At 47.2% G+C, this 27026-nt stretch overlaps 1 protein-coding gene, 1 long non-coding RNA gene and 1 pseudogene across 6 annotated transcripts; 1 reads left to right on the top strand and 2 right to left on the bottom strand.

Annotated features, from left to right (window-relative positions):
- Positions 1-3472: 3472 nt before the first annotated feature.
- Positions 3473-6452, bottom strand: LOC125532232 (uncharacterized). 5 transcript variants are annotated; one of them, XR_015610923.1, is made up of 7 exons: positions 6042-6452; positions 5860-5913; positions 5643-5763; positions 5271-5548; positions 4665-4792; positions 4104-4548; positions 3473-3971 (listed from the first exon to the last, which is right to left on the bottom strand). It is a non-coding gene; the product is annotated as an uncharacterized LOC125532232 (long non-coding RNA). The 5 variants fall into 5 exon arrangements; XR_015610921.1 differs by having other exon boundaries at positions 3475-3797; positions 3942-3971; positions 5643-5913; XR_015610922.1 differs by having other exon boundaries at positions 3475-3793; positions 3942-3971; positions 5643-5913.
- An 8830-nt stretch (positions 6453-15282) lies between these two features.
- On the top strand, positions 15283-16034 carry LOC125520937 (auxin-induced protein X15-like). Its single transcript, XM_048685979.2, has one exon. The coding sequence runs from the start codon at positions 15391-15393 to the stop codon at positions 15793-15795; it is 405 nt and encodes a 134-aa protein (XP_048541936.1). The 5' UTR covers positions 15283-15390; the 3' UTR covers positions 15796-16034.
- A 6358-nt stretch (positions 16035-22392) lies between these two features.
- Positions 22393-23346, bottom strand: LOC125521623 (auxin-responsive protein SAUR19 pseudogene; annotated as a pseudogene).
- Positions 23347-27026: the final 3680 nt, after the last annotated feature.

Genomic DNA, 27026 nt, shown 5'->3' with positions numbered 1-27026 from the left:
ACGATGAGAGGTGGGTGCGACGAAGAATGCACGCCGACGAGTGTCGTACCGCATCGTACCATCCGTGTATGTCTTGGCCTTACGCGTATGATCGTGGTGACGGGTGACCATAGTGTGCCCGGTAGCTGCATCACCGGTAGAAGGTGGCGGCGACGAAGGAGACCCGGCCGGTGGTGTCACGGCTGAACGATCGTCAGCAACAGGCGACACGGGCCGGAGGGACGCGTCGGACTGGGCCGAAACAGGCGACGAGGGAGATCCATGTGGAGACGGCAGCCCAGAGGATGCGGCTGGCGACTCGACGACAACCGAAGTAGGCGAGGCGGGCTGGGCCGACCCGGGCGAGGCGGGGAACGCAGCGGGCAACCCAGTCGTGCCTGCGGTCGCGCCAGCGGGCGAGGCAGACGGGACCGCGAACGCGCCAGTGGGCGAGGCCGACAAGGCTGCCTCGGGAGACGTGACATACGTCGGGGCCATGCACGTCGATCGCGCCGGTGGATACAGGTGCGACGACGGGTTCCTGGGAAGAAATTAGAGCAGCATCTGCAGAAAACAAGTCAGGTGACAAATAGGACAGGTCGTATTTCCGCACATGGACATCCGAAACTGGTTCATTAGATGGAAAAGTGAGAGCATGCTCAATGGAGGCAATGTCAACCGAGACACCCGGGCTAGAGTAAGGGAAAACTGACTCGTCAAAAACAACATCACGGGAGATGTAGATCCTACCCGAGGTGCGATCAAGACACTTATAGCCCTTATGCAGAGGGCTATAGCCAAGGAAGACACACATCTTCGAACGGAACTCCAACTTGTGAGCATTATACTTGCGGAGACTAGGCCAGCAAGCACACCCAAAAATCCTGAGAGAGGAATAATTGGGTTAAACATGAAACAGGCGGAACAGAGGCGTGTCTTTGTTGAGAACCGGAGTGGGCATACGGTTGATGAGATAACACGCCGTAAGAAAGGCCCCATCCCAAAACCGGAGTGGGAGAGACGAGTGTGCCAGTAAGGCAAGACCGGTCTCGACCAAATGACGGTGTTTGCGCTCGGCAATACCGTTCTGCTGAGATGTATGTGGACACGACACATGGTGAGAGATACCCGTGCGTTGAAAATAGCGATGGAGCTTGTGGTATTCACCACCCTAGTCGGACTGAACAACCTTGATTTTGCAATCCAAGAGGCGTTTGACATGATCCTGAAAGTTATAGAAGACTTGCTCAACATCGGACTTATGTTTAAGCAAATAAATCCAAGTGAAGCGCGTGTAATCATCAACAAAACTGACATAATACTTGTACCCCCCCCCCCCTGAAGACGCAATAGCGGGACCCCAAACATCTGAATGTATTAATTCAAGAGGTACAGTAGTGACATGACAAGACGTGGAATACGGTAGCTGGTGACTCTTAGCACGCTGACATGCATCACACACTAATGGTGAAGTATTTGAACTAGAGCAGGGAAGATCATGACTCCAAACAATGGAGGTGACCACATTATTTGTAGGGTGACCTAGACGTTGATGCCATTGCGACGACGAAACACGGACACTGGATGAAGCATGGCGAGATGACGAAGCACGAGTAAAGGGAATCAGATAGACCCCCCCCCCCCTCGACTGCTACCTTGAAGAATGACGCGCCTGGTTGCTTTGTCCTTAACAAAGAAAAAATGACGGTGAAATTCAACAAACACGTCATTATCACAAACAAGGCGATAGACAGAAAGAAGATGCTCTCTGATGTGTGGAACATGAAGGATGTTGCGCAGTATGAGAGATGAACCGGGTAAACGGGAATGACCAATGTGTGAAATAGACAAACCTGCACCATTGGCCACCTGAACCTGGTCCTTGCCATCATAGCGCTCATGAACCTGGAGGCGTTCAAGATCACTCGTCAGGTGATCTGTAGCTCCGGTGTCCAGCACCCAAGGATAGTCGACGGTGTTGGTGGAGGCCGAGTTGGCGGAGCGAGAGTTGTGGTCCTGGTCATAACGCTTGCGGCAATCATCGGCCTCATGCCCCCAGTTTTTGCAAATTTGACACCGGGGGCGCCAGCGGTTGTTGCGACGGCCACCACCACCGTTGTTGCCGCCGTTACCCCCGCGACCTTGCCGACCATTGCCGGCGTAGGAGGAGTTGCGGTCGCGGCCACCGTTGGGGCCGCCGTTGCCGCCTTGACGGCCTTGCCCGGGCTGGCCGTTGCCATCGGCCGGGCGACCCCCGCCCTGGGAGGGGTAGGGCTCCGAGTAGGGAGCGCGTCCACCATGTCCGAAGGGGCCAGAGCGAGTCACGGCGTTAGCCGAGGAAGTCCACCCCTCCACCGCACTCTGTTGTGCCTGCAGCGCCTCGAAGGATAGAACCAATGAGTAAAAGCTGGAGTAGGGCATGGGTGCATTACTCACACCCAAGGAGGCGGCGATGGAGTTGTAGGCGGAGCCGAGGCCGGTAAGGATGTGATCGATAAGCTCATCATCGCGGATCGGGGAGCCGGCGGCGGCCATAATGTCGGCAAGCGCCTTCATCTTGTGCATGTATTCCGCGGCGGAGAGATCGTCCTTCCTCAGCGAATGAAGTTGCCGCCGGATGTGACGGACGTTGGCGCGGCTCTGGGCGCCGAACATGGCGGCGACGGCTGTCCACACCGCATGCGCCGACTTGTAGCCAATGAGTTGGCATGCAATATCCTCATCCATGGAGGTGAGAAGGAGCCCCTTGACGCGCTGATCGTGAACCCACCATTGGTGGTACTTCGGGTTGTCGACGGCGGTAGCAGCGTCGCCGGTGCCGACAACGAGTGTTTTGGCCGGTGCCGCCTTGGTGCCATCGAGGTGTCCGTGGAGGTTGGCACCGGCAAGGACAGTGCTGGTGATGCCTCCCCAAAGCATGAAGTTGTGACGACCGAGGCGGACGGAGATCGTCGGGACGGTGAGCGCGGCGGGAATCATGGCGACGGGGGACGAGACGAGGGCGCCGGCAGTTTGGCCGGTGGAGAGGGCGGAAGACGACATCGCTGCGGCGGCTATCGCTGCGGCGGCGTGGAGAAGAACGACACGCGGCGGCGGCTGGGGCAAGATGCGGCGGCGGCGCGAAAGATGACACCGGCGGGAGCAGCGATCGGAAGCGGCGCAGCGTACAGGCAAAGCTAGCTAGCTAGCTAGCAAGCAGCTGGATGGATTCCTCTGGCTGGATTAATCTCGTACGTGAAGCAGCAAGCGGAAGCGGCGGCTACGCGGAGAGAGGATCGGACGGCGGCACGAGGGACCTGCGGCGGCGGCCTGACCTAGCTGATACCAAGTTGAAACATTGGGTTTAGGGTTTTGCGTGGGTGGCTAACATCCAGCCTCACGTCTCAATATATAGATGATCAGAATACAATTACATACGTATACAAATACGTGTACATGTACAATATGCTAGACCCTATTTTACATTGTTCACAAGAGAATGAGAGAAGACCATGATCTTCCCAGGCTCTGCATGTAAGAGGAGCAACAGACCTAATTGAACTACAGTTTGTTGATCGAACATGCGGCGGGTCGTGGGCGATGTTGGCGCCTGTGCTCTCCCAGGTGAGGCGGTGAGGAGGCAACGATGGCAGTGCGCCTGTTGAATGGCGGCCATGGAGCTCCAAATTGGAGGAGGAGAGGGTGGTCTCCAGTCTTGCTCCATCGGTTGGTAGCCATGGAGCCCCAATTTAAAGGTTGAATGGATGTTGGGTTCCACCATACTCATGGAGAAAGATAAATGCAGTGTTTCGGTTGGACCGAACTCGGGAACTGTCTAGCTGTCAAAATTTGTGATGTGAGCAAAACCATGGACAGATATAAACTGAAAACCAAATACAGTTTATTTTATACAAGTACGCTTTGAGAAAAAATGCCCACATAAAGAGGGTCCAAAGTTGATGATGAGAGGCAAACTAATATACCCCTATTTGAAGTATGGTCATGGAAGCAACCTGCATTGGAAGGGTGTGCCATGGTCCAGTAAGTATGACCCTTACGAAAATTGGTAACTAAACAATGCAAGGAATCTATGAACAGTGCATATAGAAATCTGAATGGTATATAAATGAAAAATTACCACTTACTCAATAGGTCCAGTGAGATACGATGTAGCACTTTGGCAGTCAAATTATCTTGCAAAATGCAAATACAGTACATAAATTATTGGATTTGCCACCTGAATAGCAAATTTAGGTTAAAATTTTATGTCGACAAACACATATCGGTTCCGGTAGGTAATATGCAGTGAAGACTCCGTATTGCCAACGTATCACACAGCTGCTACATTGCCATTATGAAAGGACAAAGCAGAGTAGAGCTAGCAGCAACTGAAAGTCTGAATACTAAAACTATCTAGCCTCTGCACCACGGCTAGCTCTACTATGTGAACTATTTACTACAGAGTTAATAAATGTCTGAATGACTACCAACACGAACATGAGTTGCATCCTTGTTTGATTTACTCCATTGATCCCAATCCAATTTCTTCACTCCTTGAAGCCACAACGTTTCACTTCCTGACATAGCATCCTGTTCATCAGTCATGTTCTCAGTGTACTGTACATTTGCCATTTGCTGAAGAGTTTCTACATGGTACATCAATTTAAACTTCAGACAGCAAGAAAGTTTCGACATAGCCAACAAACCTCAAGTACAAGAAGCTCAGTACCCAATCCTTTCGTCGGTTGATTAACTATGTATTGGAAAAGGCATTTAAGCTCCATGGAAAGATGCTTCTTGTAGCTGTTCAAGTTTATTGGTTCAGAATAGAAGCCTGAAGATAAAGATTGAAGATAATCACAATACTGCGAAGGAAAACACAAGCACCCCAGTGATTAGAAGGTATATAGAACTACTGCTTGCATTTTCAAAGCATTAGGATTGAAGACTAATCCAAAGAGCCGTAATTATCTAATGCGATTAACCAAAATAATAACAAAATCTGTAGTCTTGGCAAATCGGTGATATTTTGGTGTACACTTCTATTGATAAAAGGTTAATATTTTCTTATCATTGGACATTTGGATTCAATCTACATGCATGCAAATTCAAAACAAAATCAACATAGCAATTTTCAGGAACCGAGCAAAGGCAGATCGAGTGCATCTTTAGTAGCACGTACGAACTGAACAAAACATTTGACAGTAGCATCGACATTGCTATTTCTACAACACCACCTAAACAAAGAAACTCGGGTAAATTCTAATTTCACCGTGTTTTGCAATATAAAACCACAACTAAATTAATTCTACCTTGTTGGAGCCTGTAGTAGTCAGAGCTTGTCGTCGACCACGTTTCCCACATCAGAGAGCACATCCTTGAGATCACCAAACGATTTAGCCAGTAGCTCATTCCCGAGCACCTTGCCTTCAAACAACAGAGACCACCATGCAGACTCCCTTGATTGCAGACTTGAGCCCCCCCCCCCCCCCCCCCCCCCAATTTCTTCTGCAAACCTGGCTTCGCAGACCCAGGGATCACAACTATCGAAATGGGAGCTTGAGAGGATGGCTTAGGAACCAAATGCACCCTAAATCATCATATAGAAATTGGTTTGTTTATGGATGTGCCAAAAAAATAAGCTAACTACAATACTTACAATACAATGGTTATGAAATTCTTACACAGGGAGGAAGCATGCAAACAATGGCTATCCTTCATCGCAAGTATTTCTTCAAGAATATCCAACATTTTTCCAGACTGAGCTCATGTTGATTTCAGAAAAGCAAGATAGCCGTTCTTCTCCTGTTTGAAAAGGCAGTTCTCATAAATATAACAAAACGAATACAACTGACCAGGAAGTACTTGTTTGCTTGTGCAAGTGATTGAGAGGAAATACACCTTTTTTTAAGGAGCTATGGGTCTCGCCCCCCCTATTTCCAACAAACACTCAACCTATTAGAACTAACAAGGTTATTCGAAGGTTGCAATTTTGTCACGGGGTAGAAAACTGGCAACACGGGAATGGAAACCAATATTCTTTCGTCGGTTGTCTGGAGCTAACAAATTAGGATTGTCCTCACCTGCACTCCCAAGAACTTCAGGATTCAGACTGCCATACCGCCGCTTGCAATGGTCAAATGTTGCAGGTTTCACAGGGCACATCCAATTGCTGCAACCAAAGTGTGAGATGGCCAACAATATGTTCCGGCCATCTAAGACAAGCAGTGTGGTATCGAGCTCGGTCGAGTGATCGTCCGGACCAGATCTAATGAGAGAGGGGGCAGCCTTGGGGATCAGCCGAGAGTGGGGAAGGGATGAGGAGGGTGCTGGTGGTGTGATAGTGAGGAGCCATGGTGGGGGCGGAAGAGGTCGCTGCACCTCGTGCCGTTGGCCATGGAGGGGGAGGGCGGGGGAGAAGGATCACCCAGATCCAAGCCCGCAACCGCCGGCCGGTCACCCGAGCCGCCACCTGAATAGCAAATCCTAGTCTATCTTGTGTTTCCCCCACAGTCACAACGGTAGCGACGCAGACGGTGAGACAAGAGAAGAATCCGAAGATAAGCCGATGGACATCCCCTCACAGTTGTAACGGTTGATGCATCGCGGAAGTCGTGGCTAGAGTGAAAACCGGCGAGGTTGCTCAAGCAAGGTGGTAGTCCTTTGTGATGTCGATGTAGCCGAGCGCGTACTGTGGTGTACCCGTGGTCGAGGTAGTCGTGCGAGGGACGCCATGGTCGATGTCGAGTCGGGGTGGCCGGTGTCAAGGTAATTGCCATGGAGCCACGGGCGCAAGGATGCACCGTGTTAGTCATGGGCGCAGTGGTGTCGAGATAGTGATGCGCCGTGAAGGTGATGGTGTTGACGAGGCATCCCACCGGGTTTGCCAAGTCCGGGGACACGTCCTCGATGAAGATATGTGTTGATGCTGCCAGCACATGGCATGCGTAGACGGGCGAAGTCGATGTTGACGAGGCACCACACCAAGCTTGCCAGGCCCGGGGATATGTCGTGGACGAAGGCACGCGTAATTTTTGCCAGCACCGCACATCCGCAGAAGGGAACCTGCACGAGCTGTACGCCATGTCGGAGGGGCCAACAGAGGAGGACTCGACCACGTTTGCGGCGCCAGTCGACGTCTGGTAGAAGGTGCCGATGTCGAGCGCGGTTGTCGGAGTAGATGAAGTGATCAAGGAAGATGGCGACTACGCTAGCGATGAGCTGGTGTAGGACGAAGACGAAGAGGTGGATGATGAAATAGACGGTGTAACCAGAGACAACCTGTGGAGGCCATATAGGTCACCGATAGGAGCGCGCCAGCGGTGCTCGAAACTAAGTGAGCTGGTGCAGGACAAAAATGAAGAGGTGGACGAAGAAGTAGGCGGCGAAACAAGAGGCAGCCCATGGGGGCCACGTAGGTCGCCTGTAGGAGTGCGGCGGCGGTGCTCCAAGCTAAGTGAGCTGGTGCAGGATGAAAACAAAGAGGTGGACGACGAAGTAGGTGGCGGAACCAGAGGCGGCCCGTGGGAGCCACGTCGGTCGCCAGTAGGAGCGCGGCGGCGATGCTCCAAGCTAAGTGAGCTGGTGCAAAATGAAGACGAAGAAGTGGACGACGAAGTAGGTGGCAAAACCAGAGGCAACCCGTGGGAGCCACGTCGGGCGCCGGTAGGAGTGCGGCGGCGGTGCTCCAAGCTAAGTGAGCTGGTGCGGGATGAAGACGAAGAGGTGGACGACGAAGTAGGTGGCGGAACCAGAGGCGGCCCGTGGGAGCCACGTCGGTCGCCAGTAGGAGCGCGACGGCGATGCTCCAAGCTAAGTGAGCTGGTGCAAAATGAAGACGAAGAAGTGGACGACGAAGTAGGCGGCAGAATCAGAGGCAACCCGTGGGAGCCACGTCGGTCGCTGGCAGAAGCGGCGGCGGTGCTCGAAGTAGGTGAAGAAGAACCCAACATCATGACAAAGACCGTGCGTGGACGGTGGCGTTCCTCCACCTAAGAAGGCGACACGACGCACAGGGCCGGCCCTGGGGCATGGGCGACGGGGCGACGGCCCAGGGCCCAGGCGAGGGGGGGCACATGATGAAGTATATACATATACTATAGCCCAGCAAAAAGCAAGTAAAAAATTACAAAAGAATTAAAGAAAGGAAATAGGATGGGCTAGGCGGCCCAGATATAGCTAGCTAGCGATCGCTGATGGATACGCGTAGGCGAAGCGGTGCCGTGGCTCACGCTCGTTTCGACGTTTACTTCGTAGAAGATTCGTCGCCCTCGCCAGCCCGTTGGTCTTCTCGCTCGCTCGGCGCCTTGCCCCTTGGCCCTTGCCACGTCGCCCTCACCTCGCCGGCTCGCCGTCGCCGCCACAAAGCAGTCCGGCGGGCAGGCGGAAGCCCGGCCAATCGGCCATCCGGCATCCGGCACGGCGGCACCGCGGCAATACGGCAATGCCTATACAAGTACGCATTCGACTGGAAGTCAAGAAGTACACATCCATGTTCCTGTCCATCCCCAAACCTTAATTTGACAATCTCAGTAGTTTATTTATTCTTTATTTAGTATGTACGTATTGTAATCCAATCTATCAATTTTTGTCATTCTATGTAACATGTCTAGGGTTTCAATCATCCGATCTATAAATTTCTAATTTTTTGTATGCTCGTTTGACCTTTTCTTCATGATTTTAAGACATTAGCCTACCATGTTATCTAAGAAGAAGCAATTGCCGGGTGCTGAAAAAGAGAGGAAGAAGAAAGAAAGTGATCTAAAAACTCTAGATTGTGCCCTTAATGACTTCGCATCAAGAAATGCCCGAAGAAACTTTTTTTGAAGCACTGAAGTATTATTGTTGTCGATGGAGTCAGTCTAATTTCGTTCTTATTTGAGGTAATCATGTCGTGTTAGTTTCATTTTGCGATCTTTTTAGTATCATTGTTTTTTATGGAGTGTGTTCGAATTTGGTTATTATTGTTCTCGATGGAGTCATTTGAATTATTATACTCATATTTTAAACTAAAGATGTGTGATTGAAAGTTATTTTTAATAAGTTATATATATATAACACACGCATACATATATATTGTCTTAGGACTTAGGACATAGGGCCCATGTCGTCGAGTTCGCCTAGGGCCTACCGAAACACAGGGCCGGCCCTGACGACGCATACCATATAGAAGTCGACGCGCGGGAACGACAAAATAGATTGCATGCCATGGCAATGCGACCAGAAAGAGTGACGCAATGGCATCGTGTACGTCGTGGCGACGACGAGGACCGCGCGCCGCGGCCGAATAGGCAACGCAGCGGCAGCATGCGGATCGATGCAACCACATAGACAACCACAGGGCGGCTACGGCCGAAGGGGCAACGCATTGGTAATGGGAGAGGTTGTCGGTTCGTTGGGCTGGTCCCTGGGTGGGGGATGTATACTTGGGCTTGGCTGAAACGCCAGTGTACGCAAGGGACCTCCAGTGCACGGTAGACATCCACTCTCCCCATCTTGCCATATCTAACCTTGGGCACACCACATAATTTTAGGTTTTACTTTTTGTTATTGATTGAAAGCAGCATTGATTGGAGTGTGAGTGGTTCAATGTAAACATCATCTAGAGAAAATACTATCTCAGCTGGCAAAAGTGGTGTTGAGACCACTCACCTCGCTGCTCGCAGCCGAGGCTTGCCTATGCCCGTTGCTACTCATGTTCAGGCCATCAGGTGGACCCCAAAAAAACCCCGGCGACAGTAAAAAAAAATCTGAGGTCGAGGCTAGCTCCAGGACAATGCTCACATGACCAGAAGATTAACTAGCTAGCTAGCCAAATGACAAAGATCAACGTAGACGCAGAGTGGTGTGGTCCAAACAGCAAACGCGTGCGCGCTTCCAGTGGATTCAACGAGACAAAGCCGTACCTCATACCATTTTTAACAGCCGTACCGTCCTCTCATACTACTCAAACATAGAAAGCCGAGAGAGAGAGAGAGAGAGGGGTTGCATGATCGCTTCACATGCATGAGCTGCTGCTAGCTGATCAACGTCGTCTACCAACTTGCCAAGGGAACGCCTAAAACAATGCCATGCTTAATCTATGGTTGGATTAAGGTATCAGATGTGATCGGTTTTAAATTTTACGGTGGTTGATCTGCGTCGCCGAATCTTTCCCTTCTACCGTACGACAATAGTCCCCCATACCAATCTATCTATAGTACTAAAATCTCTAGTTTGAATCGGAGCTTGACCGAGTATGCTTCAACATTCAAATCCCAATCAGTTTCTTAATCCTCCAAGTGCGAATACATATAAATGGCTCTTTGGATGGAATGGTTTCATATCAAAGTGCAAATGACAGAAATTTGTACTGTGATTATAAAACATATTACCGCCACCCATAGCTAAATTTTAGCGCATATCAAGGATTCTTTGTATTGAAGATTTTTTTTAATGAAACTTGTATATACAGTATAATTTCAACTTGTGAGATCTTTCCTCACTGACCCCTTAACTTGGATCGAAGAAATGAGATCGCCAATATTTCAGTAGATTACTTTCCTACACACCCACTCCACATGACTTTAGCAAAGATGTTAGGCCTCATGAAAATTTTCCTTTAGCAAAGGTGTTAGGCCTCATGAAATTTTCCTTTAATGTGTCTTGAAAGCACCTCTTTTCTTTTCAAACCCCTATCAAATTTCTATGTAGCAACAAAAAGGCTGGTTATGTTTCGAACACACGAATTTTATAGGAATTTCAGGTGCGAGGGGTACGATTTCTGCAACAAATGAAAAGTTAGTGCTCCAAACTAAAGACAGTCCCAGCAACTCCACTGTGTACTACTCCCTCCGTCCCAAAATAAAAGATTAAGACACTTATTTTGGGACGGATGGAGTATATCTAAAGGTTTCTCTAGGCAAAAACCCGTTGTGGCACCATATTTCACGAGGAAGTAGAGTTTTACCATATCTTAATCTAGATATAACTCTTAGCACCGAAACAACGAGAACTAATATTTTTTCTCTCAGAACAGAACGCGACAAGTGATGGCAGTTTTAGATACTACAACACTAAGATAAAAGCCAGTACAGAAGTTGTATGTACACACAAATTTAATCTATACGATATAGCTTGTATGAGGGTAACTCACGCGGCCCTCGCGTCGCCCCTGGCGACTCGGGGGCGATCCCATCTATCGCCGCCCGCCTCCCCTCATCCCCCTTCCGTCCCTCGCCGCCGCCGGAGACGGCCGCCGGAAAAGCCCGCGTGGACGCCGGGGAAGGTGGCGGCGGGGATCTCGGCGCCCGGATCGATCTCGTCGGCCTGCGGGCTGGAGTATCGCGTCGGTGGCCTACGGATCCTTGGGCGGCGGCCCTATCGGTGAGGCGGCGGCGTCCGGCGGCTGGAGACGTCTGCAGGCGACGCTGGCCAGCGTACTCGGCCGCGCGGGTGGCGGGTCACTGGTGGAGTCCGGCCATGGCGTGGTTCTCCATTGCGTCAGATCTGGAGGTTCCCCTTTCTCCTGCTGCCTCTGTCGTCGTCCTGGTGGTTTGCGGCTGCAAGCTCCGGTGCTGGTAAGCTCTGGTGGTGTACTTTGGGTCCGGGGGAAACCTTGGCCAGTCTAGCCGGCCCGGCGGCGGCGACGCTCATGGGCACCGCTTTCCTTCATGAAGGCGCAGCTGAGGGCCCAATCTACCCACCCCGATCCCTGGCCGGGTGAAAACCTTCAGTCCTTTTCGGATCTGGCGGCAGCGGCGCTTTTTGCGTCGTGACCTTCCTGGAGGTGTCGTCAGGGGCACTGGGGCTCGGTTGGGAGTGCAGAGGATCTACAGGTCGAGGGGATAGGACTAGTGGTAGAAGGTGGTGTTCGCGAAGGAGGAGCGGCGTTGCATCTGATACGTCGACAATGGCGGGTCTCAGCGGCATGGAGCAGCGGGGTCTCGCTGCTGGGCGCGTGTTGATGGACGAGCGCAGGATGGTGGCGTTGTCTGGCATCGTGGTGGCGTCGACGACAGCTAGACCGGGCAAGGTAGATGCAGCAGTACATCTCTGAAGATGGATTGGTGGCAGGTGGCTGCGGCGGCCTCATACCCGGCAGGCGTCCTGGTTGAGGAGTGCGCCGGACCGGTGGGTGACCCATACCCGGCAGGCGTCCTGGATGGGAACTCAGGTCTTAGATGTTAGGTTTGACTGCGAGGTCTGTTTGGTATTAGGCCCAGACTATTAGCATCCCTTCATCAAATGAATAGGAGTAGCAACAGATGTTGCCTAGACGGTGGCTTCAGACTTACTGTTGTATTTCTTTGTAAGGTCTTTTAAGAATAATTAATAAAGTGGATGTATGCATCGCCCAGATGCAGAGGCCGGAGGTCTTCCTCCTTTTCTAAAAAAAAAAGCTTGAGATATGATGCATTGGGAGCATCCTAAAACACTGTGACGAAGATATTGTCATCAAGATCGCGAGGGAATCTTAGATTACAGCAATGTCTAGACACTGTAGTGAAACCACCAGTACATGCAAACCCAGCAGGAACTCCTAAGGATTTGGCTGCCCCCTTCCCGAAAGTCCATGATCTGCCCAGCTGCTTGCACCTAATGTTATTGCTGCAAATCATATGCATATGGTAGTTCAAGCTAAATTGATTGTGTGTCTTTGGATGCTGATTTGTGCTTGATGCTTATTTGGCCCTCTTGCCCATGATTGCATGGTGGGAGGGAATCCTTCACCAACTTGGGTTGGATTGTACTTGCAACCTCGATTGGAATACTAGGAAATAGTCAATCGATGCTCACATGAACTTGGGAAGAGCACTTGGCCAAATGAGGGGCCTAGCTAACAGGTTGGTACAATCAAGGAATAATATCTCATTAATTGCTTTCACACACTTCATCAGACCCATGCATTTCCTGGAATCATTCTACACCTTCATATAAAAAAAACAAGAAGTCTTATTATCATCAGAGTTAATGTAATCATGTGCATTTCAGGCATCTTTAGGCAGTACTATTACTAGTATCTAAAAAAAATAGAGGTATTGTACTTCCTAAGCTTTATTTCCCCCTTCTTGCTTAGGAGGTAAGACTTTGCTGATGATGCCATGTGAGGCCTCCTCCTCACATGCAGGCGTCCAGCTCCCCTCCACAATCTTCAGAACTGCCATGCATGCATGGCACACAGTTTGAAGCTGAAAAGAGCAAGTCTTCATCAAGCTAGACGTAATGATAAAGTACTAATGCAGTCAGAGGGACATGGGATTTTCTAATCAAATCAGTCTGCTGATGCACCTAGATGGCAAGTTGAGAGCCCCAGAAACTTGTTAGTTAGTTTAGATCTGCATTATTGCAGGCTAACAGATTAAATTATCAAGTGAGCAGTTTGTTTTAGCTCTACCATTGTTTTCATTCTGCCTCAGCAGTTTGTTTTTGGCGTCCATTAGTTGGATACACGTAAGGCAAAAGGATTCCCTGAGCCTGAGCCAGTCTTAAACTTTCCTTTCCACGTATGCTAGGAGCCAAATACTCAGGGGCGATCGAGGTACACATATGTCAGAAGAAATAGTTTCAGAACTGAGCACGGTTTGTGAATCTAGCCCTAGCTACGTGTTCATATGAGTTGTACATATATGTCAGGAGTATATGTTTTTCTAATGTATTTGAAGCGCATATCCTGTGTGGGCTCTCACGATGCACACAATCAGTTAAATTTTCCTGGATCCCAATAATTGAAAAATAGTAATAAGTAAACCAATGAAATGAGACATCAGGTGATTCAGAGATCTGATGGTTCAAACGCAGATTTTTACTGTCCAGCAAGCGTGTAATATCCTGCAGTTTGAAAGTGACTGTGAGGGTGGTTTCAGTCTGATCTTTGCACTCTGATGAAGCAGCAGAGCTTTTGGAATCTCATTCAATGAGCAGAGGACTTGTTCTCTTGTAGCATAGCATTCAGTGCAACAAGAATGGGAGTATTTTTTTAGTAACCGCCGTATCATCACAGAATTCAAGGGGAGAAAACTGTAGAAGCCCATTCTCCACATCACAGCTGGAAAAGGCTGAAAAACAGGCTGAAAGAATTGCTTGTGCGGTGGCCCAATAGCTAGCAATTTTACATGAGTGAAAAATAAATAAATGTCACTATCAGTTTCTTCTTTTGCTAAACATCTTATAAAAAGTTATAGATGGAGTATGACATTATAACACATACCACTCCTCTCATTAAGGGCCTGTTTGGTTCAAAAGAATTTCATAGAAATTGTGGAGGATTCTGTTTCCTAATATTTTCTTGTATAAACCTTGTTTTGTTTATATAGGATAAGAAACAATAGGAGGAGGTAACTTTTTGAAAGGGAAAAAAATCCATCGAGTCCAACCTCATTGAAAATTTTCATTTATTTCTGTCATGACAATTGACAAGTAGGGCGTCTACTTATAACACTCTGGTTCATTAAAAAAATATAACACTCTACATATTTTGTTGCCTTTTCTTTTGGTGCAACCAAACAATATTTACTATCAGTCCTGCTAAGTCTCGATCGACTAAGACTTCACTCACTTATCATTCTAACCGCTTGGTTGCTCTAGAAACATTGTAATGGGAAGATTTTCGATGATGCACAAGTCCCCATCGACAACCTGCTGACTTTAATCAAAGACGAGGCAAGACTTTCGGCTAGAGCTGGAGCCACAGGGCTCGAGAGCATCATTCCTGTAATATGAACCTCTGTAGGGGCTGAGCAACCCCTTCCGATGCTCACTCTGTTTTCCTTTTTGCCTCCAGCATGTGTACGGCAAGGGACAAGCTCTTATGTTACTCTCCCCTATCAATGAAAAGATACGCCCCTGAGCGTATTTCTCAAAAAAGTCCCAGTCGATACTATAGCCATGAGATCTTACATTAAAATCTGTGCAAAATTTTCTTTTCAGTTTTTTTCCCCTTTTGCATGTTAATGTCACTTGACTGAAACTTGATTAAATTTCAATCGACTAAGACCTGGGCACACCCATTTACTATATGTAATTCTGTTCTCAGTTCTTGCGGAATTTAACTTTTTTTTTGCGGGGTTGCGGAATTTAACATTGCCATGACAGTTGTTCCTAAGTGATCTTTTATGCTCTAGCAATTTCGAAACCCTGCTAAACAAACAAACCCTTATTATACCTCAATAATAGTGCATTAGACCTTTGCAAAAAAAAATTGCCTCGAGAAAAAGAAAAAAAATGGTGCATCGATTTGAGCAACTGATAAACAAACCGAAGAGACTCAGAGGTCACGAGGAGGCGGGCTCGGAGCCGCAGGCAACCACGAGAGGTCGCCGAGCTCCCTCCTCTATATATACACCCCCCGCCGCAGTTCTCTGCACCAGCCAAACCAACCGAGGCCAACCATCAACCAGCAGCGCCCAGCCACACAGCGCCGCCGCAGCCCGCTCGACCGATCAATCGGCGGCAATGGAGGAGCGGGGCAGGGGCGCGAGCAACAAGATCCGGGACATCGTGCGGCTGCAGCAGCTGCTAAAGCGGTGGAAGCGGATGGCGGTGGCGCCGGGCGGCCGGGGCAAGAACGGCGGCGGCGCCGTGCCCAAGGGGTCCTTCGCGGTGTACGTGGGCGAGGAGATGCGGCGGTTCGTGATCCCCACCGAGTACCTGGGCCACTGGGCCTTCGAGGAGCTGCTCCGGGAGGCGGAGGAGGAGTTCGGGTTCCGGCACGAGGGCGCGCTCCGGATCCCCTGCGACGTCGAGGCCTTCGAGGGCATCCTCCGCCTCGTCGCCGCCGGGAAGAAGGACTCCGCCGGCGCCGCCGCCGACATGTGCGACCGCTCCTGCTCCTCCGAGACCGAGATCCTCTGCAGATGAGGCGACGGCCGGCTGGCTGCTCCCTCGCTCTGAAGAATGAGTTCAGACGGGGAGCGGGGATCTCCTCCTTCCTTCTTCTTTTTTTTCCTCTCTCCTTTCTTGCGTTCTCCCGATCTTTCTTCTCGGTTTTAGCTGAAGAAAGGGGAAGAGGTTGCAGCTAGCTGGATCTGTAATTTGTACAACACCAAGGATTGTTCCAATGCAAAAACTTAGGCATTTGATGCTGTTTGTGCGCGCCATTATCCGTGTCTCTGCATTCCCCTGCCTCCATTGTTTCAGAAACTGAAACCAATTAAGCAACTGAAGAACAGTAGCCTGTAGTACTTCACAGTTCAGATGCCCCCTTCGCTTAACAGTTCAGCAACCGAAACTGTTCCAGGCCAAGGCACCGGCAGCAGGTCACAAGAGTGTTGGGGAAAATGCAACTGCTCTGGCATTAAGAAAAGCCGTTTTCTTTCTGATGGCTCATGGCATACGCATGTACAGATGCACCATGCCCACTCCATTGACAAGAGTTGCTTATCATCTACTACTACGTCCAGGCTCGCCTGCGCTTCACGCCATGGCGGCCGAGATGATCGATCGGCCCCATGTGCGCACCGGTGCTCCGGCCCCAGGCCCGCCGCGGCCCTAACTCCATTCTTCATTGTCAATACATGGGTGGAATCAGCATCTTCTGAATCATGTTGCCACTACCTCATATAGTGTCAAGGCATTAATAAGAGAGGAGCCAGATAAAAAGGGAGATTGCGTAGTACATGTTCACATGGCAGGCGCACGGCGCACCTGGCCTCAGGCCCTCGGAGCATCAACACACGAGGGGGGAGGCTCTCTGCATCTTTACCTGAATCTTGCATGTGCTGCTGCAATGGAGCAGCAGGTGTGTGTGGGTAGCCGGGGATCGATCGGTTTCATTTGTTTGGTGTCCGAGCTCTTGATTTTGGAATCGGAATCATAATCTCTACTTGCTTTGTACTGAGTTTTTGGTGCCATCATAGGATCTGATGTAGGTCTTCCTCCAGGGCAGGAAGGAGGCAGTCTGAAACTGACAGAGGTTTCTGTCAAGCACATCGAGGACAAGAAATCAGGTGAAAGTGATGCTCTCCTTGATCCCAACACCAACAGCTAAGGAAAGTACAGTGATTGATCAATGTTCCAGCGCACTGAACATCAAAAAAAGGTAAAAATGTTGCAGGGCAGTAGGACACTATGCCCGAATCCAGTAATACCCAACAAATCAGGTGAAAGTGATGCTTTCCTTAATCCCAGCAGCTAACGGAAATGCAGTGATGGATCAACGCTGCAGCACACTGAACTTCAGAAGAAACAAAATGTTGCACGACACTTTACCTGAATCCAGTAATGCCCAAATGGTGGAAAACGAACTGTGCAGAGACAAGCACAAAACAAGGGCAGCTCTTCTTCAAGTTGTTGACACGAAATATATATATATATATATATATATATATATATATATATATATATATATATATATATGTCGCGCTATTCGTCACCCTGAGTGAAAAATAGTTATTCTTCGCCCCCCTCTATTTTACCATTAATGCACCGTAATTTTACGTTCCGTAAGTTGTTTTATCTTATTTCCGACGCAAAAAGAGACCGTAAGAAAATATATAATCACCGTAAAAAATATTTTATGTTATGTAAAATTACAAACGTAAGAATATAGTCTAAAATACACATAAACTACAAATTTTCTTGTCTTATGACCTATATTTTTATTTTCTTATGTCAAATTTTACGTAGTGAATCAATAGAAATATAACTATTTGAATTCCAAACGTAATTTAATTATGAAATGATCGTAAGATTACCTCGGGTGAAGAATAACTTATTCTGCACCCTGAGTGATGAATAGTAACACTATATCTACCACCGGTGGTGGTTACCACCACTTGAGTTTTGTATGTTGTATGTACTATCAATCAAAGCGGAGAGTATGTACGCGTAGTATGTACTATATAAGAATGTTTAGGTAGTATATATACTACTTTTTTGATAGTATGTATCATATTTTGAGTATGCTTCTTTTTACGTACAAATATGTATGTATTTCACAAATATAATAAAAATCATGGGCCAACTTGCAATTTTTTCACGTAACTCACTTTGGAGTATCTTATATATAGTACATGAACATACTTAAAATAATAAAGTAAAATATATACTACCCTATGGTAGTATATGAGACATGTGAGGTAACTACCCCCAGGTGGTAGGATGGATTTTTCCTATATATATATATATCGCGCTATTCGTCATCCTGGGTGAGGAATAGTTATTCTTCACCCCCCTCTATTTTACCATCAATGCATCGTAATTTTATGTTCCGTAAGTTTTTGTCTTATTTCCGACGCAAAAAGCGACCATAAGCAAATATATAATTGCCGTAAAAAATATTTTATGTTATGTAAAATTAAAACATAAAAACATAGTCTAAAATACACATAAACTACAAATTTTCTCGTCTTATGGCCTATATTTTTATTTTCATATGTCAAATTTTACGTAGTGAATTAATAGAAATGTATTTATTTGAATTCAAACATAATTTAATTATGAAATGATCGTGAGATTACATATATATATCCTTGTTTTTCATGTAGCAAAGATGAGTTATACAGCAATCATCGATCGAACATTATCCTTGGGCAATATACATGTCCAGTCAAGAGCGAGAGCTTGAGATCCAGATCCAAGGATGGCATGCCGTTCGACTGAATCGGCAGTCCATTCTGTTTATTGAGCAGGCAATTTACTAGGGATGCCAGGAAATGCATAGCCCACTCAGTTTTAAATGGAGCTAGCATACCATCCATGACGCAGAGTTGATGGAATCATGGACGGGATACACAACCCCATCATTTACAGCTCTCAGCTATATATCTATCGCGCGGAGATTTAGAAACTTCTATGCTTAAGCTCAGGTGACTCTTCTTTTGCAAAATCGTCATCAATTTTGTGGACTGTGTAATCTTGCACGGATGTTCATTCGACATGTTGGGACGGTTATCTTATTGTAGGCTCTGCTCAAGCTTAAGATTTTCTTTCCTTTGCAAACTCATAGTTAATTTGTGGACCGAGCACGGTTTGGCATGTCAGGATGATTTTCTTTTATGGCTCTGCAAAAGCTCATGCGACTCTTTTTTTTTTTGGCGAACTCATTGTTGGTTCATGGACCGTTTGATCTTGCACGGAGATTCAAACCGACGTTTGTGTTTTTAGGAAAAAAAATACAAGAAAAATCACGTGCCTGTGAGGAAGAGGAACCCAAGACCTATCACTTCACAGCATATGGGAGTACAAATGCAGCAAAAGTAAGTTTGTGTACAGTGTAAACAAGTTTTTTTTTGGCAGCATGTATTTTGATTATCTGTTTTTCTTACTTATATTGTTTTCTTCCATTTTTCTCTTTAATTTTGTTATTAGGCATGTCACCAGATTATGCACTTGCTCTTTCTTTGTTTGGCTGAAATCCAAAATTGAACATATTTTTGTTACAGTTTTTGGTTTAGAAGTATGTAATTATGTATTTTACTAACTAATTGTTTTAAGTAGCGGTAATATAGGAAGGTGCTTAGCGCGAACAAAAAAGAATGAATCAAAGAAATAATTCTTTAAATTTCATATGACTGTCCTCCAAGCTAGCCCTTTCTTTTACCGGTACCAATGCACAACCATTTAGCTAGTTTGTCAAACAAACATTGAAACTGAATTCTAACTTTGACCATGAACTTTGCGCCAAAAAAACATTGACCATGTATTCGACTAATATAATATGAGTTAAATGCCATAAAAGATATATCATTGGATTCATATTTGGATGAGGTTTCCAGCAGTATAACTTTGATGACATAATGATCATGATTTGTGAGTCAAAATTATTGTCAAAGTTAAACTCAAAATTCGAGCTGCCTTACATATTTGGACCAAAGAGTATATCCGAAGAAATTTCATCGTCGGCACTAATTATCCTGTCATTCCAATATGAAACTTCTAGAATGTGTTGCTTTGTCATATTCGTATAATGAACGTGTCCATCTCTAAAGCAAGGTAAAAACGAAAGGGAGATGATATTAACTACCAAACTTCCATGAAAGTGACGATGATACAACACACCACGCATGCAGCCCTATGGTGTGCAATGATTTTTGCGGCATACAAATATATTTTCAATTATAATGATGCACTGGAATGGAGATCCATGCTCTCATGCAAGGAATAGTACTGGTCATTTAGCATTCAGACAAGCCGGTGATTGTTCAATCGGATTTTACAGGTGAGCTGAGCATCCTTTCTGGCGATACTCTTTCTAGATCTGCCTATGGTCATTTAGATGCAGAGATTAAAGCAGTTTTGGTTGATAGGGATTTTGTTTCTCTGAAAATTGGTAGATATCAAAACAGGGTAGCACATGTTTTAGCACACTATAACCGCACCAAGTGTTGTACTGCGGTATGGTTGAACTCGAGTCCTCCGTGTTGTGAGGAGCAGCTGGCTCGAGATTATAACCCTGTAACAATGGAATAATACTCTCTTTCAACCCTCCAAAAAAACTACCAAACTTCCATGAAAGTGACGATGATTAAGCACACCACACATGCAGCCCTATGGTGTGTGTGAGCTAGCGCGTAATTGCTCTTTATTTGTTTGTGTGAAAGCTATAACTGAACATATTTTGTTTATTTGATTAAGAAGTATCTAATTTTTTTTATTTTATTAATTGATTAATTAGTTTAAGTAGTTGTAATTGTTGGATTTGATCTACGGTTGAAACAAACCGTGAGAGAAAAGGGGGAGCCTTTTGACCCCGGGTGTGCAATGATCGGAAGCACACCACACCTCCGCACGTTTGGTTTTGGTCCCATGTACCCATCACACACATATATAAGGAAAAGGGGGTTTTCATTATGGATAACAGCATATCGATCTAAATCACCTAACCGCCGATCCTAAATATGTGTTGAGGTACGTGAAGGCCATCCGATCCTGAATATGTGCTGAGGTACGTGAAGGCCATCTCCACCACCGGCCACCGCAGAGCTGTTCCTGCGGCAACCTTGCTGACGTCGTCGTCACCGTGTTGCTTCCCCCAACATCTCCTCGCTACTGGAGACGCAAAGGTGCAATCGTGGGCTACACAGGGGCTGGATGGAGTACGCAGGAAATATCGCCAAGTACCTGTAAGTTTGTACGCTTCCGCATAAAGTTGTTGATCTAGTTCGAGATTAGGACCTTACGTTGATTAGCATAAAGGCTAATTTATCTAACAATAATATAAGAATGTACTTAGTGAGCGAAAATGAAAGGATAAAAGAAAATACTCCATCGTGATTTGTCAGATTTTAGTGACCATTGTCCAGGCGGTCCTATTTCCTTTATCGACACCAACATGCAACTATTTAGCTAGTTTATCAAACAAAACTGTTAACCTCACAAGACTCTTTCTTTCCGCCTATCACAAGGCGATTAGGTGAAAGTCTCCCTCTTATCGATCTTCGTCGACGAGCTCGTGGATTCGCTTTTCTTATGCATACTACTCCAGCGGTTGGTGGCGGGGAGCGAAATCCTTGTGTCTCGAGTCCGGCTACTACATAGGTTAGGGTTTTGAAATCTTTGAGTCAGTCTTCTAGGCTCCGGTCTTGCTCAAGTTCATTCGTCGGTACGGATTAAATGGAGCTCCAGTGTGTATTCTTGTGGGCTCGTCGGCAAGGTTAGGATTTCTCACCTTGCATACGTGGCGGTGAGATTTGGTGTCAGATTCCTTGGATCGAATAAAGAGTTCAATGGTCCTTAGAGGCATATTCACAAAAGTTTTCATACTGCCATCGACAAGGTCGTGTCAACTTCAATATGGGATCAACGAACAGCGGCACGTCGACTTAAATGGAGCAGAGCATGTTCGAAAACAGCTCATTCAGGCAGCAACGGTGCTTCTTCCGTGGTCCAAAGATCTAAATGTATTTTTTATTATATTTGAGATCTTTCGTACTTATATTAAACTTTTATAATATTCCCGCAAAAAAAACTTTACAATAGATTTGGGTCTCTTTTGCAAAAAAAAAAAGTGAACCTGAATAATAGATATGGGTCCTTATATTGGAGATCGGATTCTGCCTATTCCCTTTGTCCAAATATATACAAGGGCTCCTCAAATTTGGGCTTAACTTTCACCAGGAATTCGACAATCAGCATATGAGGCATACCATTGAATTCGTATTATAAAGAGGTTATCAATGATATAATTTTCATGGCACATAACTCATATTTTGACGGTCAAAATTATTGGCAAAGTTAGGTCTAAAATTTGAGTAACCTTATGTCAAAAGAAATTTCATCCCTGTGGAAAAACAGCCAAGCTGAATCCGTTCCCCGATGAATCCTATGTCGGAATCTAGGACCTTCTAGAATGTCAGAAGAAATTTCGCCCTCTAGCCTGCATGTTTTTCCTGTCTTTCCAAAAGAGAAACTTTTCCGAACTTTCAGAGTACATAAGTTACTTTGCGACTTCCGTACTGAAGACCGTACCTTGTGTGTGTTTGTGTGTGCAAGTCAGCAGTAAAAACCAAAGGGAGATGATATGAACTTCAAATCTTCCATGAAACCAACGATGACGATCAACACACCACGCACGAAGCTAAGCTAACGCATCATGCATGTGGCCGTTTGCACTCTGTACAATCTTCAACCAAGCGAGAAGCGATCTGGCTAGTTTAAAAGTAAATAAACTCATCGTTCTACGTACGCGCGGGCGCGGCACGGCACGGCCGCCGGTGCCGCTGCCATGGCGTCGTCCAATTAAGCTGCTAGCTAATGGCCTCCTTCCTTAGTTCTTCCCCTTGCCGCTGCCGGAGCCGTTCTTGCGGTGGAGCCGGCGGAGCAGCTCCTCGAAGTCCTCCTCGGCGCAGGGCACGCGCAGCCCGTCGGCCTGCGCGAAGCCGAACTCGTCGGCGGCGCGCTCCATGAGGTCCCGGAACGCCGGCTCCCGCAGGTACCCCGTGGGCACCACGAACCGGCGCGCCTCCTCCCCGACGTACACCGCGAAGTACCCCTTGGGCAGCGCGCCGCCGCCGGCCGGCTCCAGCAGCGCCTCCCGGAGCCCCGCCTCCTCGGCCCGCGGCGCCGCGCCGGCCTTGCCCTTCCTCTCCTTCCTCCTGCCGCCGATCCTCGGCGCGCGGAAGTAGCCCATCACCATCATCGTCGCCGGCCGCGCGCTGCAGCAGGATTCACGGCGCTCGTCGTAGCTTCCGGTCGTCGTCGAAGAAGGAGGAGGACGGCACGTGACTGCGCAGCGGGCCGGCGGTGTACGGAGGTGAGGAGGATGGGTGGATCAGTTAAGGCATGCGGGAGGTGGAGTTGGTGCGGCTGGTCGTGGGTTGGTGGCTGCCATGGTCGACGATCGCCGGCAAGCTAGCGGGAGGTCCTAGTGGGGTTGGCGTGCGTGGAAGAGGACGTGGTCTCCTCGTCTCGTGCTCTGCTCTCAACTTGTGATTAGGTGCAGTTGCAACTGGGAAATGATTAGGCGGCAGCCAGGGTTAGCCTTGGTTTTATACTGATATGGTGGTGGGGTCAGACATAATGTATCGAAGTTTAATTTAGCTTGTTTTATTTATTAATCAGCTTCACTCCTCTAAGAACATGCTCCCCATTTTTTTTTGGATGTCTAAGAACATGGCTAGAACCAAGGCAGGCAGAAATCCCGTATCCTGTTTATCCATTCTACTCCGCCGGCCAGTCGCCCCCGAGGCAACAACATCCTTACAGCTACTCCTTCCGTCCCAAAATATAAGAACATTTTTGACACTAGCATACTCCCTCCTTCCATCTATATAGGGCCTACTGTATTTTTCGAGACTAACTTTGACTAAATGTTAAAGCAACAATATATGACATGCAGCTTTACACAAAGCATACCGTCAAATTCGTATGTGAAAGAAGATTTCAATGATATAATTTTCACATTATGCATGTCATGTACTATTAATCTTGTCAATAGTCAAAGACCGTCTTGAAAAACGCATTAGGCCCTATATAGATGGAAGGAGGGAGTAGTATCAAAAACGTTCTTATATTTTGGGGCAGAGGGAGTACTATTTACAATGATTTGTGGCAAGCAGGAGCGGGGCACGCGACCATTTTGATTTTCAATCTTTTATATCTTTCAAATCAAAAATTTAAATTAAGTTTCTTTTGCATATTCGCGTTTCCTGTGATGAGGGATTTCAAATGAGATACATTTTGAATATATTTTATTGAGCTTTTGAAAGTTCGTTGTGCCCTCATGCGGGATCTAAAGACTTTGCGGATCAGGCTGTCGGCATGGCTGGGCAAGTGCGTGCCCTGCGTGTTTTTGTTTACATTTGTCGCATGATTTTTATGTCAGGTTAGTCATTTCATTGCCCATATAATATGGTGATGTTAAACTTAGATTAAGTAAAAAAAATAGAAAATTTCCGATCTATTCATCTTCAATCATGGTATAGAACGAACATCAGAAATGATAAAAAATTACATCCAGATCTTAGACCACCTAGCGTTTAGAAGCACTGAAACGAGTCGAAAGCGCGCCGTCGTCATCATCCCTCCCTCACTGGAGTCCGGCAAAACTTGATGTAGTAGACAGCCGAAAAGTTACCGTGCTAAGGAACCATAGGACCAGCGCACCAAAACAGCAACCGTCATCGATGAAGAGTAACGTAGATCGAAAGGACCCAACCTGAAGACACGCGAACGAATAGGAATGGCAACAAGATCCAAGCAAATCCATCAAAGACAGATCCACCGGAGACACACCTCCACACGCCCACCTCTTCAGGATGTGACCGTCATCTCGCGCCTTCCTGAGCAGGACGTAAACCCAAACAAAAAATGAAAGAAACGTCTAAAAACAAAGCCCTCCCATCGGCAAGGACCGGATCCACCAGAGACGAGGCAGATCAGCGGCAGCGCGGACAGAAGGCAGAGGAACCATAAAAAAAATTGTTGAGAGGAGGCGACTGCGTGAGTTAGCGTGTTGCAACACGCATGGTGTTGCAAAATTTTATTGTTCTTATTACCGTGAAATCTTTAAAAAGATTTAGCTGATTGAATATGCGAGGGATACACACAAACTCTTATACCACTGTACACGCGCACTTACACATTTCTTTCTAAAGACCCAATTAAAGTTGTGGAGCTTCTAAACTAATGAAGTCGTATGCTTTCCTATCGAAATTTTTGTCGCCCCTGGCCCACAGAAAAATGACAATCTGCATCAACAGGACTATTAAGCCTTAATTCTGAGAATTGATCCGTGGTGAGCCAAGGATTCCACCGCCCCACTAACCATCTAACCAATAATTGGTTATTCTCTTTCTCTCTCTTTTTGCGGGTGGTTATCCTCTCTGTTGTTTGTTCTCCTCTTTATTTTTTAGACTTTTCTAAGTCTAGTGTTGTTTAGAAAGCTACTCCACAAGACTCTAGCTACATCCATATATCACAAAAACAAAGAGCATTTTCGAAAAGTACAAAAAGAAAGAGCGCAACATCCGTTCCATAGCCGACAGAGAGCTTGGATAGGCAAACGGAAACAATTTATCGGATTACGCGTCGCGTATACGTAGATGGCTCCCGCATTTCCCCATCGTTTGGTAGTTAATTTGGCGCCAAATCACCGTTGCCGTTGGCTTTAAAAAAAAAGAGACTCTCCTGGAGTCCTGGTGTAAGTCAATTTAGTAGAAGTAGTCACCGGGAAGTATGAACCCGGCATGCAACTACCCTCTCAGATCTCAGTTACAAAGAAATTTCCTAGCGTGACCGTGGGAGTGCGCATACCGATAGAAATCAGGTACACACGGAGTCCCCTTGCGATGACCAATTCGACCCGGAGTCGTCTGAATGACCGTGTATTCAGACCCTACTATATCCATATGTTTTTTCCTCGAAAAGGCCAAAAGCCTTACACTAAATGCATACATCCATAAAAACACCATTACAAAAATTAAAACACATTCGAATGTGTGCTGAAGTCCTCACTCTTCTGTATCCATCAGTGGCACGTCACAAGCAAAATTCATTGCCGTCTCTAAGCCTCCGTTTCAACGGAGCAAACTTGTTTAAATCCATATTGACACGAAGCGGTCCTTAGAAGAAGAAAGCGTCGGAGAGGGCATGTGGAATGCCTTGGGTCCATCCAGACAGAGCGAGGGGACACAACCCTCACACACTCTACGACAAAACCGAAGTTGGTCAAGCTGCACCGGCCGAAACTGGAGCCGAAGTATCAAAGTATTAAGATGCACAATCAAGCTGCCCACTTTGCAGGACAATGCCACTTAGATAAATTTGTAGAAGAAAAGGCAGATGAAAAACCAGATTCATAACACAATAGCCTTCACACGCCTCTTGATGATACGAATAGGCACTACCAAAACGGGGGCGATTTAGAGTGTTCTTATTACTCCACGCGACGGTGACACCATCATCTCGCCACCGCCGATCGAATACCAAACCCTAGATTCTATCCTTAACCCATCTCCACCAAATGGAGGCATTAGAGTCCCCGCCCCCCCCCCCCCCCCCCCCCCCCCCATCACCGGCGCGACGACAAATGAAGGGATAGGGGGCCACATGATCTCAACATGAAAAAGGTGGATCAGCCGCCGCCATTCCGTGGTCGCAGGAGCGGGCGAGGAAGAAACGCCCCGAGTGAATCGGTAAGTTCACATGACCAGGGAAGTCGCCGCCATCCAAAATGTGATCTTTCTATGAACTGAAACCTCAACATATTTCTTAGCCATGAACACCGATGTTTGTGACAAGTTTAACATATCAGTGATGAAGTGAACACGCTCCGCGAAGATTCTCAATTTCTTTCAAAAGGATTCTCAAAGAAAAAAACGAAGCAAAGTGTTGGCCCAAAACCAGCCATAGAGGCTCAAATGAATCTGTCTGTGACGAAGGGGCTGCTGGCTGCTGCCGGAATTGTGGCAGAGACAAGATTTGTCTAGGACGAGCCGATTGCGCGGGTCGGCCACCGCCTCGTAGTACGTGTTGCGGTAACGGGACGTAGTACGTACCACACGGTTACGAAACCCATAGCCATTTACTACAAGACACGTTGGTGAAGAGTAAAATGAACCATCATCATCAAGCAAAGTGTTGAAGTAATCAGCCAGGTTCAGTCCCTTTCCGACGACTGCAGCCGGAAAGAGGCAGCGGAATTGCGGTGG

Source organism: Triticum urartu, chromosome 7A, assembly GCF_056163025.1.
Source record: "Triticum urartu cultivar PI428250 chromosome 7A, HENAU_Tu73, whole genome shotgun sequence".
NCBI classification, from domain to species: domain Eukaryota; kingdom Viridiplantae; phylum Streptophyta; class Magnoliopsida; order Poales; family Poaceae; genus Triticum; species Triticum urartu.
This window is presented reverse-complemented; position numbering and strand designations above follow the sequence as displayed.

Coding starts and splice junctions, on each gene's coding strand:
- LOC125520937 (XM_048685979.2), top strand. CDS start 15,391: ATGGAGGAGCGGGGCAGGGGCGCGAGCAACAAGATCCGGGACATCGTG.